The 22,606-nt window shown below is 38.8% G+C and overlaps 1 protein-coding gene across 1 annotated transcript in view; it reads left to right on the top strand.

The window, feature by feature from the left end:
* The first annotated feature begins 240 nt into the window (after positions 1–240).
* LOC104598359 (C5orf35) overlaps positions 241–22,606 on the top strand; it is a 58,057-nt gene continuing 35,691 nt past the window's right edge. The window contains exon 1 of the mRNA XM_010260390.3: positions 241–410. Coding sequence (XP_010258692.1) covers positions 381–410 — 30 coding nt within the window. The 5' untranslated portion in view covers positions 241–380. The remainder of the gene's footprint in view (positions 411–22,606) is intronic.

Raw genomic sequence — 22,606 nt, 5'->3', positions numbered from 1 at the left:
GAACCAAGCCAAACTGAATTCGTTTAGGGTGGTTCAGTTTTAAATTATAACCCAGTTTAGTTCGATTGGGAGAGATGGTCAAACCGAATAATCGGTTAAGTCTTCGGTTCTAACCGAACCGAACCGACTGATTGTACACCCATAGTGGAATGGGAATCCCGATCGATCAAGTTGGAAGCAGAATGAATGGGTGGGAGTATATCATGCCCTGTCAACGTGTCAAAAATTGACTGAACTCGAAGGGATCTTCTCTTCGAGTCCAAACGCACTCGATCCCGAGTGAGAGTAAGAAGGGTAGGGTTTTTGAAGGTTTCTTGCACACACTAAAACTTGGCATTTTGAAATCAAACAGACAGCGGGAATCTTCGAGCTGTATTTCCATGGCGTTTCTATTTCAGAAGTTTCAAGAGGTAATTTGAAATATTATCAGTATCTCGTTCACAAAAGAGAACCCATTGTACTCATTTCTCTGCAATGTGTCCATATCTGTCACTTAAATATACACTGATTTGAGTGATACCTTCTGTTTGTCGTTGAGATAGGGTTCTGGGTTTTGATTGCAAATATCGTGAAAGTATACCTCCTTTGTTGAATTATGTGCAACACTGCAATTATGTTTTTCGATCAGAAATGGTGCATGTATATGAGAATGTTGGTACTGAATTGTGTATTTCATTGGTCAAGAAATGTGTCTGTGCTTGTTCTGAACCAGTTGACAACGAGGCAGAGTAGCACTAAATTGACTTGAGTTATATTTTACTTCTTGATCGACTGTGCTTTTTGAATTTTGTTTTATACCCAATTTAAGCTTACTGAAAGTGTCATCAACTGAAAATAGTAACTTACCGACTTACCTGAGGATTAAAGTATCGTTTTTTTATTCAATAATTTTGTAAATGGATTCTTTACCTTTCCTTAATTTCCTCATCCTTCACTTACGTCTTTTCATCTCTAGCAAGTCTAGCTTTGGCATATCTAACGGGATCCGAGTTCTTGCCTATTCTATCTCCATCTTTCTCTTCCTTCTCGGTTTATAAACAAAATTTTCTCTCTTCTGTACCTAGTTTATGATAAAGTTCATTATTTGCCTTTCTAGCTTCCTTTTTGGAAGAAAGAAAAAATTCATTACCTCTATTTAGCAACCTAATTATAATGGTACAAGATCTCCATTTATGGTTGAGTGGGACTTAACGTCAGTAATTCATATTTATCTTCTTGTAATAGGTGACTACAGAACTGATGGAGCAATTGAGAAAATAGTAAATGTCAATTCAAGCTTGCTAGCCATAAAACGAGACTACTAGAAAACAATGTAGAAGTGATCCAGGATTAGGCTGCAAATAGATAGCCATTTAGCAACCATCAGATTGAATCTGACCAGAATCCCAAAATGTGATCCATTTATTAATTGGTCCAGATTCAGATATTGCTTGATCTGATCTGATAGGAACAGATCTGATTGATACATACATTACATACATGCATGTATACATTACCTACAAGCATTAAAATTCTTTAGAATTACATTGGATTTGGGATTTAGATAAACTTATTTTTTTTTCATTTTTGGTATATATGTTTGTTTATGTTTAATCTTATGAAATTATGCTTGTTTTATATAGATTTACTGACATGTTAATTGAATCAGATATCCAGATATATAAATGAATTGGACTTGAATATATGTTTTACATGTCTATCAGATATCAGATCAAATTTGGTTCTCTCAGATTCAGATATACCCCTATCTGAATTTGATCCGATCCTTTTGCAGCATCAACCAACGAAAAGAAGAAAAGAATAACCAAGGAATCAACACTTAATGAAATTGGCATCTAATAGCTTCTTGAGGCTGTGTTTGGTTTGTGGCAAAATTTTGGTGCTATGGGATGGGACGAGAAAGGAAAACTGGGTGCAAAAATCTCATGTTCCATTGTTTGGCTGTGAAAAGGAAAACAATGGGAATGTGATCCCCAAGAACAAAGAAAAGTGTTTTCATTCCTATCCAAAGAGGTTGGTCAGATTGGCTAACCTGTCAACTGACCACAATTGGGGTCTGTTTCATCATCACACTGTTTGTTTGCAAAAAACCGTAGATTTGGTCAATAACCTGGTGACCTGGCCTGTTAAATTGCTGAACATTTTGACCCGATTGGGTCACAGGTCAGATATTAATTCTCTTTTGTTTGTTTTTATACATCCTTTTAACTATTTTCATCATTGTTAGAGTTAAATTGCTGAACATTCTGTTTTTTTATTTTTTATTATTTTTTTATTTTTTTCTTGTCCCATACTTAAATAGGGGTATATTTAATTTTGTACCCTTATTTTAATATAATAGAGATTATGGTCGACTAGGAGGGTTAAGACTCTAGTTCGACAGCTTTCTTCCTTCTTTCTTCTTCTTCTTCTTCTCTTTGAACAGGGCTTATCTGAACCACTAAAACATGGTATCATAGCCCTAAATAAAAGAGAGGAAGGCTGCGATCTCAAGTTCCTGGACCTGCGATCTCTTCTCTTCTTCTTGGTGATGTGAGAAATAGTGTGGTTAACAGTAGTGGTGTGAGAAATATATATATATATATATATATATTTATATTTATGGTGTCTGGTTGAGCAAGTGCCATAAGGTGATGTGCAGATTGCAGTAGTGCTGATTGAATAGCAGAAATCCTTTCTTTTGTTGGTTGATAATTCAGAAGTAGGAGCAGATTTGAAAAAGGAATGGGAACAACTGATCAGAAGAGAAGAAATTTACTGGAGACAAAGATCAAGGGTGAAATGGCTGAAAGGAGACAATAATTCCAGATTTTTTCACACTTATGCCTCAAGAAGGAGAAGGAAAAATTTCATCTCCAAACTGAAAGTGAATTAGAGGGAAGAGGAAAATCTTGAGGAAATTAAGGAAGCCTTCCTCTCCTTTTTCAATAACCTTTACTCCAAGCATAGTAATAACCAATTTACATTGAGTAGGTGGGAAGGCACAACTTTATCAGCTGAAAAAAGGGTTTGGTTGGAAAGAAACTTTGAAGAGGAAGAAGTTAAAAAATTCTGTCTTCAACATGGATGGAGATCGGGCTCCAGGTGAAGGGATGAGAGATCCATCATATGGATGGCCGAACCCTGCAGGAAGGTTGGGCGAAATTTCAAAAATTTCTCTTTTTCCCATATGGGAATTGCATTCCTTATTTTAGAAAACTGCATTTTCAAGGATCATTCTTGAAACAAAACCGGACCAGATCTGAAACCAATAGGAAGTGAGGGATATACCTAATACGAAGTAGTAGTAACTCTCATTGAAGGTGTTCACGCCCAAGGCGAAGACCAAAAACCCTCTTCCACTGAAAATGACACAGTGTGTGGTGAAGCAGGATCAGTAGTGTTACGAGATTATAGGTTGTAATTATAGGCTGTAAATATGTAGTATTAGCCCAATTAGGAATAGCTTGATTATAGGAATTATTCTTTCTTTGATTTTCTTCCTATTTTAGTAACTACAAGGCTGTATGATTTTCTTCCTTTTTAGTATTTGCAAGGCTGTATGATTTTCTTCCTTTTTTAGTATCTACAAGGCTGTATATATATGTACTATTTTCTCAATTGAAAGATATCAATTTTCTTCCAATTCTTGTTCTATCACATGTTATCAGAGCTAGAGACACCAATTCCAGTTTGAAATTAATTTTTGGTTTTCTTCCCTTTGCTGCCCAAGTGAGCAGCTTTGAATTCTGTACGTTGCCCAAGTGAGCAGCAGCTGCGATCTCTAGGTCACCCATTCCGAGTGACATCTGCATCTCACCGCCCCTACTAGTGGAAGCGGAATCCCCAGATCGGCCTACCCACCTTCACCTGTCTCTTTTCTGACGGTCGCCTTAGCCTCGGTGTTACTCCTGTGGTGTTTGTTTGCCCATCAGGAAAGTCTTTCTTCTCTGTTCTTCTTATACAGTTGATATTTCGGTGCTGCCAGTTGTTATTTCTTGCTGTTTGGGCGTTGCATCTACTGCCGATTTTGTTTAAGTGTGTTTTATTGGCTTTGCTGGTTGTTAAAAGTTTATTTTCTTGTGTTTATGATGGCGGTTGAACAAAAGGACTTGGCTATACCTAGTGTTATCCCCATTCTGTCTAAAATCACTGAACAGAAACTAAACGGAACTAATTATTTAGACTGGAGTAAGACTGTTCGTTTGTATTTACAAAGTATCTCTAAAGACAACCATCTGACTAAGGACCCTCCTACTGATGAGACTCGCACTGAATGGCTAAGGGTTGACGCTCAATTGTTTTTGCAAATCCGTAATTCTATTGAGAATGAGTATGTCGGTCATGTCTCTCACTGTGAGTTTGTAAAAGAACTAATGGAATATTTGGCTTTTCTGTTCTCTGGTAAAGAAAATATTTCTCGTATTTTTGATGTTTGCAAGACATTCTATCGGGCTGAACAACAGAATCAGTCTCTTCAGACCTATTCATGAATTTCAAACGCACTTATGAGGAATTGAACGCCTTGTTACATTTCAGTACTGATATCAAAGTTCAGCAGACTCAACGTGAACAGATGGTTATTATGAGTTTTTTGGCTGGCCTTAATCCTCAATTTGATGGTGCCAAGTCACAAATTCTGTCTAATCCCGAGATTACCTCTTTAAAAGAGGTCTTTACTAGGGTCCTTTGTACAGATACTAGTTCCCATTACCTCACCTGTACAACAACCTAGTGCACTTGTCAGTCGGAGTGCTGGAACTCAGGCCACAGGGGGAGTAGTTTGCTACTATTGTCATGAACCAGGTCACACTAAAAGGACTTGCCAGAAATTGCTAAAGAAAAACCAGAAGTTTTCTAGGTCTCAGTCAGCTCATGTTGTAACTACGAATGATGCTTTTCATTTATCGTCAGATCAGACCATTACAATTTCTGCAGATGAGTATGCGAAATTTACCCAGTATCAAGAGGCATTAAAGAACTCCTCTCAGTCCATCACTGCCCTTGCTGAGTCAGGTAAAACCAATACATGTCTTCTTCTTCCTCTCAGTGGGTCATTGATTCTGGTGCTACAGATCATATGACAGGTAATCCTAGTCTCTTTTCCACTTTCCAATCACACACTTTTCCTTCTTCAGTCACCTTAGCAAACTCACTCGTACTCTTAACTGTTGTATCTCATTCTTTTCTGATCATTGTCTGTTTCAGGATCTTATGACGAAGAGGACTATTGGTAAAGGACGAGAATCAGGAGGTCTGTACATTTTGGATACCCAAGAACCTCGGACCATTGTCTGTTCCAGTACTTTATCTCCTTTTGAAGCTCATTGTCGGTTGGGGCATCCATCTTTACCTTTGTTAAAGAAGTTATGTCCTTAGTTTCATGATGTATCTTCTTTAGATTGTGAGTCTTGTCAGTTTGCAAAACATCATCGTCTATCGTCTGTTTCTCGAGTTAATAAAAGGGCTAGTCATGCTTTTGAGTTAGTACATTCAGATGTTTTGGGACCTTGTCCCATTATGTCTAAGACTGGATTTCGATATTTTGTTACCTTTGTGGATGTTTTTTCTCGCATGACTTGGCTTTATTTAATGAAATCTCGTTCTGAGTTGCTTTCACATTTTAAAACCTTTTGTGTTGAAATAAAAACTCAGTTTGATGTGTCTGTACAAACATTGCGAAGTGATAATGCCAAAGAATATTTCTCTGATTCCTTTCAGACTTACATGGCTCAGAATGGAATTCTCCATCAATCATCTTGTGTTGATACTCCATCTCAAAATGGAGTGGCTGAGAGAAAAAATAGACATCTTCTTGAAACTGCCAGGGCTCTTTTATTTCAAACACATGTTCCTAAACAATTTTGGGCTGATGCTGTTTCTACAACGTGTTTTTTGATTAATCGCATGCCCTCCACTGTTCTAAATGATCAAATTCCTTATAAGATTCTATTTCCTAATAAATCTGTGTTTCCTATTGAACCTCGTATCTTTGGATGTTCTTGTTTTGTTCGTGATGTTCGTCCGCAGGTTTCCAAATTGGACCCCAAGTCATTAAACTGTGCCTTCCTGGGATACTCTTGTCTCCAAAAAGGGTATAAGTGTTTTTCTCCGCTCTTGAACAGGTATCTTCTGTCAGCTGATGTTACATTCCATGAACATCTTCCTTTCTTTACCGCTCCATCTACACCTGTGTGTCCACAAGAGGATGATGATCTACTAGTGTATCATGTCACCGGTCCAGACGCTAGTGTTGTTTCAATACCCCCCCCCCACCACATTCTCAACCAAAACCACCTATTACTCAAGTCTATTCTCGACGACTTAATCCTCCTGTGACAAGTCCAGCACCGGTCTCTTCTTCGTCATCGGATCCAATGCCCAATGATCGTTTGTCCTCTATGTTACCTATGATCGTTTGTCCTCTATATTACCTCTTCGGAAAGGTAAACGCCAGTGTACTTATCCAATTTCCTCTTATGTTACCTATGATCGTTTGTCCTCTACTTCTTGTTCGTTTGTTGCCTCTCTTGATTCTGTAGGGATTCCCAAATCTGTTCACCAGGCCTTATCCCATCCTGGGTGGCGTGATGCCATGCTTGAGGAAATGAATGCCTTGACTGAGAAAGGTACTTGGGATTTGGTCGATTTACCTGCTGGTAAGAAAGCGGTTGGATGCAAGTGGATCTTTGCAGTCAAATTTAATTTTGATGGATTAGTGGCTCGCCTGGTGGCCAAAGGCTATGCACAGACATATGGAGTGGACTATTCTGATACTTTCTCCCCTGTGGCAAAATTGACTTCAGTTCGATTATTTATTTCTCTGGCAGCTACATATGATTGGCCACTTTACCAGCTTGATATTAAAAATGCTTTCCTGCATGGAGTTCTTCAGGAGGAGGTTTATATGGAGCAACCACCTGGGTTTGTTGCTCAGAGGGAGTCTGGGTAAGTTTGTCGTTTTCGAAAATCGCTGTATGGACTAAAACAGAGGCCTCGAGCTTGGTTTGGAAAATTTAGTCAAGTAGTAGAGAGGTTTGGGATGAGGAAGTGCAAATCTGACCATACTGCTTTCTATAAGCAGTCCACATTTGGCATCATTCTACTTGTTGTATATGTAGATGATATTGTTATCACTAGGAGTGACACGAAGGGAATCTCATCCTTGAAATCCTTCTTGCAGAGCCAGTTCAATACTAAAGATTTGGGGCACCTAAAATACTTCTTGGGGATTGAGGTGGCAAGGAGTAAAAGAGGCATTTTCCTGTCTCAGAGGAAGTATGTTTGGACCTGTTAACAGAAACCGGGAAACTGGGAGTCAAACCATGCAGTACTCCAATGCTTCCTAACCAGCAATTCACAAAGGATGGAGATGCTTTTGATGACCTTGAACGATATAGAAGATTAGTTGGAAAGTTGAACTATCTCACAGTGACTCGTCCTGACATTGCTTACTTAGTTAGTATTGTAAGTCAATTTATGTCCTCTCCTACAGTGCATCATTGGGCAGCCTTAGAACAAATCTTGTGTTACTTGAAAGGAGCTCCTGGACGAGGGATACTGTATCGGAATCATGGTCACAGTAATATTGAGTGTTTTTCTGATGCGGACTTGGCAAGTTCCAAGATTGATCGAAGGTCCACTACTGGCTATTGTGTTTTTGTTGGTGGTAATCTGGTTTCGTGGAAGAGTAAGAAGCAAAATGTGGTGTCGCGATCTAGTGCAGAATCTGAGTATAGAGCAATGATACAAGCTTCGTGTGAGGTTATGTGGGTTTCTCAACTCTTAACTGAGGTCGGTCTTAAAGTCTCAGTTCCAGCGAAGCTATGGTGCGATAATCAAGCTGCGATTCATATTCCTTCGAATCCAGTTTTTCATGAACGAACTAAACATATTGAGATAGATTGTCATTTCATTCGTGAGAAAATTCAACAAAACTTGATCTCTACATCTTATGTGAAGACTAGAGAGCAGTTAGGAGATATCTTTACAAAAGCTCCTAATGGAGCTCGGGTTACTTACATTTGTAACAAGCTGGGCATGATTGACATCTATGCTCCATCTTGAGGGGGAGTGTTACGAGATTATAGGTTGTAATTATAGGCTGTAAATATGTAGTATTAGCCCAATTAGGAATAGCTTGATTATAGGAATTATCATTTCTTTGATTTTCTTCCTATTTTAGTATCTACAAGGCTGTATGATTTTCTTCCTTTTTAGTATCTGCAAGGCTATATGATTTTCTTCATTTTTTAGTATTTACATGAATCAATTATGCACTTTATTCATTTACTGTTTTCAGTTTAATGTTTCTATTTAGCGGCCGTGGTTATTGGCAAGAACTTATTGAATCCATCATTTAGGCTCATAACAAATTAAAAGTTGCTCCTGCTACTCAGCCTAGAGCCTTGAACATTGTACAAGGACACGCTGTAGGAGTAACCCATTACCTTCTAGGTGGAATTGCCACAACATGGGAGTTCTTAGCAAGAATTATTGCAGTAGGATAATGGCTAGGAGGATTTGAAAAGCATTATGGCATTAAGATTTCCAAGGTTTAGCCAAGGCTTAGCTCAGGACCCCACTACTGGTCGTATTTGGTTTGGTATTGCTACCGCACATGATTTCGAGAGTCATGATGATATTACTGAGGAACGTCTTTATTAGATGGGTTTTTGACTAATGGAAGTGGAAGACGGGTTAGAGGATACCCCATTAGATGATTGTATAGTATAAGAATATAAGAAAAAGAAAGACGGTAGGTTATAGAACAAAAAAAATGGAAAAGAATGAAAATTCAACGGGATTCTTGATTGGATCAAGAATCCTATTTTGGATTCAGTATGGATAAAAGATCTTCCTATGTTATACTATTCAATTCTTGCTCCCATTGGACCATTTGTATCTATATGCATCAGGATCCCGTTTCATGGATCTCTCGGTTTGAGAAATAAGAGGATCGAACCGTTTCTTCTGACTCTTTTTCAAATTCGATAAATGTTGGTTGATCATATATTTCATTATAGTTCTATGATTCAGAGTATCATTTCCTATTTGATCTCTTTGAATTCCATATTCGAAGTTGCGATTGGATCTATTCTTTAAAAAGAATCGATTCGATACTTTTCTTATGTATCCATAGGTTCTATATTGGATTTGAATCAGATTTCGGATCAATCTATATTGATTGACTGCCTCCATTATGTTGTTGCTAGTAAATACCACTCTTTTTGGTTTTGGATCTTTAAAATCATTCCCGCAAGAACATAATGTACATCAATCTGATTGGAGCTAAGGGCATACACTGTCTAACAGCTCTCACTTGCACTTAGGTCCAATTGGGTACAAGTCGGACGTGTTTCTCAAACACTTTTTGTGTCGGTGGCTTAGTTAATGGGTCTACTACATTTTTCGCTGATGCTACCTTCTGAATCAGGACGCCCCCTCTTCCAACTATCTCTCGCAGTACATGGTACTTCCTTTCGATGTGCTTTGACTTCGAGTGGACTCATGGCTCCTTAGCATGAGCAATGGCTCCAGTGTTGTTACACAACAGTGGAATGGGTGATGTACTGGATGGCACTACTCCTAATTCCTGAATGAACTTTTTCATCCAAACGGCTTCCTTGGCAGCTTCACTTGTGGCAATGTACTCGGCCTCGGTTGTGGAATCTGCTGTGGACCCCTATTTGCTGCTTTTCCAGCTAACAACACACGATCTTATCGTGAAGATAAATCCAGATGTAGACTTTCTATATCTAGATGTAGATTCTTTTGTCCTTCGAAGGTATTTCGGTATGTTTTTCACTGCTGTCCAGTGCTCCTGAGTTGGGTTAGACTGAAACCTACTTATCACATTCATTGCTTGAGCAATGTCGGGCCGAGTGCACAACATGACATACATGATGCTCCCTACGGCTGAAGCATAGGGAGTCTCTCTCATGCCCTCAATCTCCTTGGGAGTCTTGGGAGACATACCCTCGGAGAGAGTGACTCCGTGCCTGAAAGGAACATTTCCTTTCTTGGAGTTCTCCATGTTGTATCTTTTGACAATCTTGTCATTGTAAGCAGACTGCGATAATCCTATTATCCTCTTCGATCTATCTCTATAGAGTCGAAGACCCAATATGTAGGAGGTTTCTCCAATATCTTTCATGGAGAATTGCTGTGGGAGCCATACTTTCACCATAGTTAACATTCCTACATCATTCTTAATGAGTAGAATGTCATCTACATACAGAACCAAGAACGTAACCTTATTTCCCACTGTCTTCCTGTAAACATAGAGCTCATCCGGATTTTGCTCAAAGTCAAACTGTTTGACGGTAGAGTCAAACTAGATGTTCCAACTCTTAGAAGTTTGCTTAAGACCGTATATGGATCGGTTTTACATACCATGTGTTCTTGACCTGTAGCAATGAATCCTTACGGTTGCTACATAGATATCTTCAGTAAGATCTCCATTCAGGAACGCGGTTTTGACATCCATTTGCCAAATCTCGTATTAATGGTATGCTGCTACAGCTAGTAGGATTCTAATGGATTTGAGCATGGCCACGGGCGAAAAGGTTTCCTCATAATCGATTCCCTCTTTCTGAGTGTACCATTTCGCCACAAGACGAGCCTTGAAGGTCCCAACCTTACCATCGGGGCCGTTCTTCCTCTTATAGATCCACTTGCAACCAATTGCTTTTACTCCAGGGGGCGGATCTATTAGAGTCCAGACTCTATTGGTCTTCATTGAGTCCATCTCTGCTCTCATGGCATCTACCCACTTCAAAGAATCTATGTCCAACATAGCTTCCAAATAAGTCACGGGATCCTCCTCATTGGTCGTGGCTTCCACCAATTAACTTTCTTGGTCATAGCTGTAACGAACTGGAGGCCTGGAAACCTGGGTAGATCTTCTAGGTTGGTTATTTTTTGGAGTTGGTGGGATATCTCCCACTATCCCTGGGCTCTCCTCATTAAGAATAACTTTCTGATGAAGATTATCTAGGATGTAATATTCCTCTAGGTAGTGGGCATTTCGATTGTAAAACACCTTTTGCTCTTTTGGATCATAGAACAAGTAACCTACAGAGCCTTTTGGGTAACCTACAAATAGGCAACGATTGGTTTTGGATTCCAATTTGTCAGCATTAGTTTTTTTAACATGTGCCGGACAACCCCAAATCTTCAAGTGTCTTACACTTGGTTTCTTACCGGTCCTTGGCTCATATGGAGTCTTAGGAACGGATTTGGTTGGAATCCGGTTCAGCACGTAAATCGCAATCTCTAATGTAAAACCTCAAAAGGATGTGGGTAACTCTGAGTGGACGAGAAGTGAATGGACCATATCTAATAGAGTCCGATTTCTCCTCTCTGACACATCGTTTAATTGTGGTGTAGGAAGAGGAGTCAGTTGTGATACAATCCCGTTTTACTTTAAGTAGTCCATGAATTCGTCAGAGATACTCGTCGCCTCGATCTGATCGAATGGTCTTAATTTCTCTCCCTAACTATTTCTTGACCTCTTGTCGAACTCTTTGAACTTTTCAAAGGATTCAGACTTATGTCTCATTAGATACACGTAACCATACCGTGAAAAATCATCGGTAAATGTTATAAAATAAACGTGTCGGTTACATGTCCCAACATTCACGGGACCACATACATCAGTATGTATAAGGTCAAGTGTGCTTGTAGATCTTTTAGGCTTTCCCGTAAATGGCTGCTTTGTCATCTTACCCTGAAGGCAAGGCTCACAGGTTGGAAGATTTTCTACAGTTAAAAAATCCAAAGGACCATCCTTTACCAACCTTGTGGTATGATTTATATTAATGTCGCCAAGTCGGTAATGCCACAGGCATGTGGGACTAACTGTATCACGAGTCCTCTTCTTGGGGATTATTTCCGACGTAATTTCGGTAATGTTGGTTTCCAGAGAAGGATGGAGAACATAGAGACCATTCTCAAGCTCTCCGTATGTGAGGAATTTGTTATTCTGTTTAATAGTAATCTCATTACTAAATAAGATAGAATAACCATCCAAACACAATTTTAGACAAAAATCAAATTTCTTCTTAAATTAGGTACGAAAAGACAATCTTTAAATACAATTGTTCATTCTCTGAAAACTAGTTCTACAGTTCCTATGGCTGTAGCTGCAACCGTTGCAGAAGTCCCCAAGTAGAGTGTTACTTCTCTGTCACTCAGTCTTCTGCTTATCTTGAACCTCTGCAGTGAGCTACACGCATGAGTCAAAGCCCTAGAGTCAATACATCAGGAAGCAGAAGTGACCAACAAATTGGTCTCTATGATAAAAGATTCGAAATTACCTTGCTTCTTAGTCTCTAGATGTTGAGGACAGTTCCTCTTCTAGTGGCCGGTTTGTTTGCAAAAGTGATATACATCTGATCGAAGTTTATGTTTACATCAGAGAGAGTGCATTCCCCGATCATTCACTTTGTTCGACAAAGGGGCTAATCCTGTCACTATGATCACCCATTCTGAAGAATTCTCGGACTGTCCCAACATACCCAGGTTTTGACCCCCTCTAAGGATCTCACTGATTAGCATATCAAAGACAGTTCAATTCGACACCTAGTGCAGTCCCATAATCGAGTCTAGGGGTCAGGTGTAACATTCCAGTTTTGCCCATCTGTCTCCAAGGTCCAGGGCAATTCTGGAATTTGGTCCGGTTCAAGGTTTCAAGAAAACCCACATTGCATGTACCTTAGGTCTCACTTTGGCAGCTGAGACAAACCACCCCAACCAACTTGGCGGCACATCAGTGTCAGCCTTGGCAGGATAAATCTCCAGGATAAATATCCTCAACGGCTGTGAAGATTCTAAACTAACACGAGTCTCATAAGTGTTCAGTTTAAGGGTATTACACAGAAACACACAAAATCACATGAATCAATTATGCACTTTATTCATTTACAATAAATGACATAATGTACATCAATCTCATTGGAGCTAAGGGCATACACTGTCTAACACCACTACACCTGGACCGGATGGTTTTTCCATCTCTTTCTTCCAGCAATGTTGGGAAATAGTAAAGTCAGATCTTATGGATTTATTTAGGGAATTCCACTCTTCGGCCATTGTTAACAAAGGCCTTAACTCAACCTTTCTCTGCCTCATCCCAAAGAAAGGGGGAGTCTTGAAAGTTAAAGACTTTAGGCCAATAAGTTTGATAGGGAGCATCCATAAAATTTTGGCTAAGTCTTGGCCAATAGACTTAAAGAAGTCCTTGAAGAGTTTATTTCCCCAAATCAATTTACCTTTGTTAAAGGGAGACAGGTTGTGGACAACATTCTAATTGCAAATGAGTGTGTGAAAGACAGAAAATCCACTAGGAATCCGGGGGTCCTAGTGAAATTAGATCTAGAAAAGGCGTATGACAAACTGGATTGGGAATGTATCCTCGATTGCCTGAAGATGAGAGGTTTTGGTAGTAGATGGATCAAATGGATTAAGGGTTGCATTGGCTCCTCTTGGTTCTCGGTGCTGATAAATGGTGAAGCAAAAGGCTACTTTAAGGCTAGCAGGGGACTCAGACAAGGCTGTCCGCTCTCCCCTTTTTTGTTTACTTTAGTAATGGATATCTTTAGCTACCTTTTCAATAAGGCAATGTCCCTTAACTTGGTGAAAGGTTTTGAAGTGGGAAGAAACAAGATTCATATCTCACATATACAATTTGCTGATGACATACTTGTTTTTGGATGCCTACATTACCAACATCACAAACACTAGAAGGTTAATTGAATGCTTTGAAATTGTCACTGGTTTGAGGGTGTAAAGAGGAGAGTCTTCCTATCTCATATCTAGGGATGCCTCTCAGAGGGAATCCAAAATCTCTCAATTTCTGGAGACCAATAGTGGAAAAATGTGAGAAGAAACTTTCAGCTTGGAAGAAGTGCTTTCTCTCTAAAGGGGGGAGGCTTACTCTCTTGAAGGCCTCTTTAGCAAATATACCAGTCTACTTCCTTTCAACTTTCCAGATTCCAACTAAAATCGGAAATCAGATTGAGAAGCTCAAAAGGAACTTTCTTTGGGAAGGAGGTGGGGAAAAGAGGAGTCACTTAGTCATCTGGAAATAAGTTTGCAAGCCGAAAGAGGAAGGTGGCTTGGGAATTGGGCACCTAAAAGAGAAAAATTCTTCTCTCTTAGGTAAATGGCTGTGGAGGTTCCCTAAAGAACCCAATGCTCTTTGGACTGCTGTCATCTCAAGCAAATACGGATCAAATGTGAACGGGTGGGATAGCAATCTCCATTTGAACAGGATAAAATCCACAAATCCATGGAAAGGTATCATCTCCACCTATTCTTCCTTCTTTCCTTTCATAAGATATAAAGTAGGAAATGACTCAAAAATAAAATTCTGGAAAGACCTTTGGTGGGGGGAATCTTCCCTTGCTGCCTCATTTCCTAGACTTTTTACCCTTACCCTTGACCAAGAAGCCACTATTTCTGCCTGCCCTTCAAACCAAACTGCTGAGAACACACTAAACCTTCGACCCAGAAGACCCCTAAGGGATTTAGAAATTGCTGAATTAATAACCTTAATTTAGACCCTTAAAGAAGTTTACATCTCCCCTTCCAAGTCTGACACCCGAATCTAGACCTTGCACCCCACTGGCGAATTCTCTTCTAAGTCTATGTTCAAGGCTTTGATTACTGATGATCATCATCCCCCCTTTCCTTTTAAGAAGATCTGGTGTAGCCACATTCCCTCAAGGGTCTGTTTCTTTGTCTGGGAAGCTTGCCTCCAGAAAGTTAACACTTGCAAAAAAAGTTTTTGGGTAGACTGTCTATCTCTCCTCATGTTTGTTCTTTATGCCTCAGTGTGGAAGAACCTAACCCAAAGCATGTCAAGGACTTTCTACATCAATGGCAAGGAACAAGCTTAAGTAAGAGGGGTAAAATTTACTGGCAGTTAGTGTTACACGCAGTGCTGTGGGGTGTATGGGATGAAAGAAACAAAAGGCTCTTTGACAACAAATCAAGGCCCCTGGAGGAGTTAATTTCAAACATCTCTTATCTGTGCAACCTCTGGACAGTGAATTTTGATCTTTTCAGAGTAGTCTCAGTCAATGACCTCAATAGAGATGTTACCTTTTCTTATTTCTCCCTCACCTCCATCAACCGCCCTCGAGAATTCCTAAATCCATCAATGAAGGTGTGATGATCTCAAACTTTGATGGAAGTGCCTTAGGTAATCCTAGATTAGCTGGTATTGGAGGAACATTAAGAGATGAAAGGGGCAACATCGTTTGGACTTTCAGCGGTCCTATAGGCGTGGCAGATTCCTCAAAGGCTGAAGTTATGGCTGCCCTCACAGGAACCAGAATAATAAATAGTTTGGGAATTCAAAATATAACCATTGCAGGTGATTCAACAAATACAATAAAATGGTTAAGAGACAAAGAAGGGGGACCATGGAGATTAAGTGACTATTTAGAAGAGGCCAGGGACTCTTTGGAATGCCTAAATGCAAAGTTAGTTTGGATTCCTAGGGAATACAACCATACAACAAATGGCTTAGCTAAATGTGGTGCGCTCTTAGAGCATCTATATAGCGACAAACTTCCTCCTTTGTAAATTGTAGGGGTTCTCCCCTTGCTTTGTACACCTCCTCATGTATCTTGTTTCTTTTTTTATCAATGAATATTGATTAATTTTTCTAAAAAAGAACAGAACTAGGAGAAATCTAGTGTATTGAGAACATAATGGCAGCAACCGAAGATGGTGGTGGTGATCCCCTCAAACTATTTAGGTATGCAGATGACATAAATTAAACTTAATGGTGAAAATTATGTGCCATGGGCCAAGCCGGTGGAGGTTTTTCTCAAGGCCAAGAGGAAGGTGAAACATGTGAAGGAGGATAAACCATTAGTTGACTCTCTAGGTTTGATGATTGGGAGGAACAAGAGGATGCCCAAATCATGACATGGCTATGGAATAGTATGGAACTCAAGATAAGTGTAAACTTTATGTTCTTAGATACAACCAAGGTCCAAGGAAATATGGGAACATGCCAAAAAGCTCTATTTAGAATAGGATAATACTACGAGAGTGTATTATCTCTATTAGGAGTATTTTAATTTGCAGCAAGGAAATCAAACCCTTGAAGAGTATTGTGCCAGTATGAGGAACCTCAGAAATGAACTCTGTGTCTATTATCCCCTAATTTCAGATGTTAAAATTCAGTAACAACAGAAGGAGCAACTTGATGTAACCAAGTTCTTAGTGGGGATGAAATCAGAATACAAACTAGTTAGAGCACAAATATTGGGAGGTTTTGTTCTTCCTACACTTGAGGAGGTCTTTGCTCGACTTTGTAGGATTTTTTGGGACCCACAGAGAGTACAACGTTTGATAGATCAATGTTTGTTGTAGCGAGAGGAGGTGGACGTGGCAATAGAGGGGGAGGGCATACATTTCGACGAGGCCATTGAAGTCCCATGTTTGGTCGTGGTGGTGGAAGAGTGGTGGAGGTCATGACTCAGGGGGAGGCCGTGGTAGAGGAAGAGGGCACACTACTAGAAAGTGTACACATTGTGGCAAAGACGGACGTATAATTAATTTCTATTATGATCTACATGGCCCACCCTCTACATGGGCTAATCATGTAGTTGCTGGTGGTGGTGATGTGAGTGATAACCAACAGACATATCAAACACCCTCCACATCTACATCTGTTTTCGGGAGGAGATGATGATTGTACAACAAGATGAATATGAGAGGTTCCTTTAGACCACTTCACAACATGACACTGCTACTTTTGCGCATACAGGTATGGCTTGTCTGGCATCCAAACCTTCTCACCGGATTATTGATTTTGGAGCCTCTGATCAATGGTTCTTCTTCCCCCATTTGTGGTGTTGGTAATGTTGACACTGCATCACTTTCTTTATCATCCGTTATATATGTGCCTAAATTTCCGTTTAACCTCATGTCTGTTAGTAAATTAACTAAGACCCTTAATTGCTCTATCACTTTTTACCCTTCATCTTGTGTTTTTTAGGATCTCAAGACGGGGAAGAAGATTGGTGGAGGGTTTGAAGCCGGTAGGTTGTATTTATCTTGACGATGGTGGATCTTCAGTTGCACTTCAAACTTTCTTGACTCCTCTCCAATGGCATTGTTTGTTGGGACATCCATCTCTCAAGGCTCGCAAGCTACTAGATCCTTCTTTGAGTCATTTGTCTTCTTTGCAGTGTAAGTCGTGTCAGTATGGGAAGCATCATCGGGTTTCCTTCAGTCCTAGGGTTGATAGTCGTATGTTGAGTCCTTTTGTTTTAGTCCATTCAGATGCTTGGGGTCTGATTAAAGTTGAGTCCTATAATGGTTACAAGTATGTTGTGATTTTTATTGATGATTGTTCAAGGATGACATGGATTTATTTAATGATAGAAAGGAGTGAATTGTTTTCTATTTTTCAAAAATTCCATGCTGAAATACGTATACAATTTGGTGTTCCAATAAAAGTTCTTCGTTTTGATAATGGTCGCGAATACTTTCTTACTTTCTTTCAACAATATTTGGAACAACATGGCATCGTTCATCAGACTTCGTGTGCATCCACCCCTCAACAAAATAGGGTGGCTAAACGAAAGAACTGTTATCCTCTTGAGATTGCTCGGTCTATCCTTCATCATATGAACACTCCTAAACGTTTTTGGAGTGATGCAATGCTTACGACTTGTTTTCTCATTAACCAGATGCTCTCCTTCATTCTTCATGGTCGGTCTCCCTTTTTTATTTTGTTTCCCACTGTGTCTCCCATCATTCTTCACGCTCTATTAAGTGTATCTTTCTTGGCTATTCTCGGACCCAGAAAGGGTACAAGTTATACAATCCTATCACTCGGAAGTCATTTGTCTGCCCTGATGTCACATTTTTTGAGTCCGTGCCGTTCTTCTCGAGTCCTGATGTACCACCCTCTTCACCATTGGTCCCTCTTCCTCTTCCAATTGGTGATCCCATTCCGGTTGTTCCTGTTATGTTTGACTCTTCACCTCCTCCAGTGCTGATTCCTACTGAACGATCGCCAATCCGGCACGTGTATACTCATCAACAGACACCGACACCTCCTCCAACTTCTACCTCGTATGCAGTTCCTATAGTTGCTCCTGTCCCAGAGTTGCCCACCTCTTTTGAACTTGATCTTTCCATTGCGTTACGGAAAGATAACCGTAGTTGCACCTTACATCCCATTTCCAATTATGTTTCAGTCTCTCACATTTCCACTTCACATCGCCATTTTGTTTATTTCTTGTCCTCTATATCTATACCTAAGGATGTCTAGGAGGCTCTTACTTCACTGGGGTGGCGTCAAGCAATGGATGAGGAACTCTCTGCTCTTTAACATAATCACACGTGGGAGCTCACCACTCTTCCTCCTGGTAAGCATGTTGTAAGTTGTAAATGGGTGTATACTGTTAAATATTTACTAGATGGCAGTGTGGAACGGTTGAAGGCCCGACTAGTTGCTAAAGGTTATTCTCAGTTATATGGGGTGGATTATATGGAAACCTTCTCCCCTGTGGCTAAGATTGGTTTAGTTCATGTCTTGATTTCCTTGGCAGTTATGTATGATTGGCCTTTGTTTTGACATTAAAAATTCCTTCCTCCGTGGTGACTTTTTGGAGGAGGTCTATATGGAACAACCACCAGGGTTTATTGCTCAAGGGGAGGATGGTAAAGTGTAGGCTCAAGAAGGCAATTTATGAGTTGAAATAGTCTCCTTGTGCTTGGTTTGGGAAGTTTAGTGAAGTGGTGAAAAATTTTGGGATGAAACAATGTCAGGTTGACCACTCAGTGTTTGATTATGATTCTCAAGTCGGAAATATTTTACTAGTGGTTTATGTGGATGATATAGTTTGGTAGTGATAGATTAAGGATTGACAGACTAAAGGCCTTTCTGCAAGAACATTTCCAAACAAAAGATCTTGGGAAGTTGAAGTACTTCTTGTGTATAGAAGTTGCTAGGTCGAAACAAGGTATAAATTTGTGTCAAAGAAAATATGTTTTTGACCTGTTGGAAGAAACGAGATTGTTAAGTGCAAAACTAGCTGAAACACCCATGGAACCAAATGCTAAGTTAAGCAGTGATGCAGGTGAAATGTTTGATGATCCTGGAAGATATAAACAGTTAATGGGGAAGCTGGACTACCTAACCATTACCAGACCAGACATCTCCTTTGCTGTTAGTGTGGCGGGCCAATTTATTTAAAACCCCCAAGTACCTCACTGGGATGCAGTTCTTAGAATTGTACGGTACTTGAAGGGAGCACTAGGTTGCGGGTTGTTGTACAAACCAGGGGGAAGACTTGAGATAGTTGGGTATACAGATGCAAATTAGGCAAGCTTGGTGTTTGACAAGAGACACCGAAATAGGGTATGAAAACAGATAGTTTGACAGGAGATAGTTGGGTATACAAATAGTTTGGTGTTGCATCTGAAATAGGGTCTGAAAACATTTTTCAGATTTGAAATTTTTAGACTCAGGCCTGTCACTTAACGCGTTCAGACGCGTTTTAGATGCGTTTCAGACGTGGCCAAAAGTCAAAACTACCCCTCCCCATTCGACCTCTCTTTCTCGTCTTCATACATCTCTCTCTCTCTCTCTCCGCCTTGTCTTCCCGCCACCGTTGCAACTTGCAGCGGCGGTTCTCTCTCCCCTGTCTTCCCGGCTCTCTCCTCTCTCTCTCTCTCTCCTATCTTTCCACCACTGCCACCGCCACTACAACATGCAGCAACAGTGGTTCGGCGAGTAATAATAATATTTTTATTAATTATTAATTATAAATTATTTATTATTTATTAATTATTAATTATTTTAATATTTTTTATTAAAAATTAATTATTTTTTATTAAATTTACTTGTGTTATGTATTAATTATTAATTATCTTTATTAACTAGTAATTTTTAATTATTTCATTAATTTTTAAAAATTATTTTAATTTTTATTTGTGTAAATTATTAATTATTTTAATATGTTTATAGTCATTAATGACTTTTTTTTTTTAATTTTAATCGCTTCATTTATTAACTAGTAATTATTAATTTATATTTTTTATTTGTATTGTTTCAATATTATTTTGTGGTTGAAAATGATTTTTTATGAGATAATGCAAATTGAACTCAATATTTCCAAATAGTATGTTCTAGGGGTAAAATAGTAAAGTCAGTAAATTTCAAATGGTAAAGGGTTGATCCAACACAAACAAACTTATGGATTCAGATCCTCTAAAAAGTAAAAAAGCATCTATGCCTCTTTTCAGATTTCAGACACTTTTAATATCTTTTTAACTTTATAGATCTGAATTTTCAGATTTATCAAATGTCGCCTAAGAAGCAAACTATTGTGGCAAGGAGTAGTTCTGAAGGTGAATGTAGGGCCATGGCACACACCACATGTGAATTAGTATGATTGAAAAATCTTCTACAAGAAGTTGGATTCTCAATGAGCAAACCTATGAGATTGTACTGTGACAACCAAGCTGCAATCAACATCTCATCTAATCCAGTTTTCCATGAAAGGACAAAACACATAGAGGTTGATTGCCATTTTGTGAGGGAGAAAGTCCTTATTGGAGAGATAAGCATAGAACACGTGAGTGCAGGTGATCAATGGGCAGACTTGTTTACAAAAGGTTTGAGTTCATGGAGAGTGAATTATATATGTAACAAGCTGGGATTATATGACATATATTCTCCAGCTTGAGGGTGAGTGTTAGAGTTGGTCGAGTAAGGGCAACTTAGTCTTTTCGATGTGGCAATTTTGTTTTGTTTTGTTTTTTTTTTTAATTTTTCTTGTCCCATACTTATAGGGGTTTATTTGACTTTGTACCCTTATTTTAATCTAATAGATATTATGGTCGAGTAGGAGGGTTAAGACTCTCTAGTTTGTCAGCTTTCTTCCATCTTCTTCTTCTTCTTCTTCTTTCTCTTTCTCTTTCTCTTTGAACAGGACTTATCTGAACCACTAAAACAATCATTAATGAAAAATAATTCTTATTTATCACACTTATCTTTGTTTATATGATGAATGTATAATATTAAAGATACTGATAGAAAACCATATATAATATTAAAGATATGCTCAATTTTCTACAAAATTTCTGTTTTTTGTTCCATCCATTTATTGCATTTTATTACTTAATTATAACTTCACTGTTTGACCATTTGTCTTGGACAGTTGAACCGCTGGCCCATCACCTGGACAGAAACGTTGTTCCATTTAGAAATACTGCAAAGAAGCTGCTTTTCTTGTTATGTCAGACAAGTATCAAACAAGACTTCCCCTTTTTACTACTTTTCACACCAAAATGGCAGGATCCCATTTCCCAAAAACTGTGATTGCAATCTGCAATCTCAACCTTTTCTTATCCCATTTCATAACATCTCACAAACCAAATGTGGGAAGGGAAGAAAATTTAAGAATATTCCATTTTATCCCTTCCCTTCCCAAACTGAGTGCAACCTTATGGAATCAAAACCGCCAAGTAAATTAAAATCACTTCCAACAGTTGAAAAAGAAAACTCAAACTTCATCATTTGATGTCAAAAAGACAGGGCCTTACATATTTGTAGGCAAAGAAGGGAGGGTATGCCAGCCAACTTCCCTTGCATCACTATTTCAGGCCCAACTAAACTAAGAAATGCTACTAAATAACTAACTAGGAATAGGACAAATCCTAGCTGTGTAAGGACTAGGATTTTGACTGGATACAAATCCTAGTTGACTTAGGACTATGAATTAAACTAATCCTATTTGCTTCATGACTATGACTGACTTACTAATATATTTCTACATTCCTAATTACTAATATTAATTCCTACACCAATTAGGAAAACCAACTCCTAGTGCAACTAGGAAAGCATTATCCTGATACAAATAAGAAAAACTGCTAATGACTCCAAAAAAGTAAATTCTGAAAAATTTTGACACTAGTGTGACTGTTAGAGTGGAAGTTTTAAGAAACTCTCGTGCAATATAATTCACTCAATCAAATAATTGAGTTTTTATTATTTTGGGTAGGCCCATTTAGGGTAATCAATACATAGTCCCCCTTAATTACATCTATACAAAGGGTTGGAGAAAACTTTTGGCTTTGACTTGGAGAAATAAATGTACAAGACAAACAAAAAAAAAAAAAAACAAACTAGAGAATTCTTGAAACAAGAATTCAATTTGTATTTCTCTATAGATCCCAACTTTACAAGAATGAGAAATACAAAATACAACTAAGAAACTTTACAACATCACGTCCCTCTTTTCCTTATTTTTTATTTTTAATTCAATGATTGGTATAGACTTTTCCTTGATTATGAATTTCATTCTCACTTCTTTTCTTTACAATAAGCCGTAGTGAGCCAGATAAAACAATCTGACTATAGACACCATTATTCTTCCAGATCTTGCACTTTTAAGTGAACCATAATTAGTTAGATTAAATAACCAGATTGTCAATAGTTTTAATCCCTTCTTGTTTTAGTTTTCAATTTTGCATTTGTAGGGAACCATAGTCAGCTGTTATAGAACAAGGCTGTAGATGTCTTGATCCCTATACATTTTTCTTTTGAAAGTAACTGAATAGTAGAGGAACCAAAATCAAACAAATA

Source organism: Nelumbo nucifera, chromosome 7 (genome assembly GCF_055504915.1).
Source record: "Nelumbo nucifera cultivar China Antique chromosome 7, China Antique-T2T, whole genome shotgun sequence".
NCBI classification, from domain to species: domain Eukaryota; kingdom Viridiplantae; phylum Streptophyta; class Magnoliopsida; order Proteales; family Nelumbonaceae; genus Nelumbo; species Nelumbo nucifera.
Note: the sequence above shows the minus strand (reverse complement) of the source record. Positions and strands in the feature narration are given on the sequence as shown.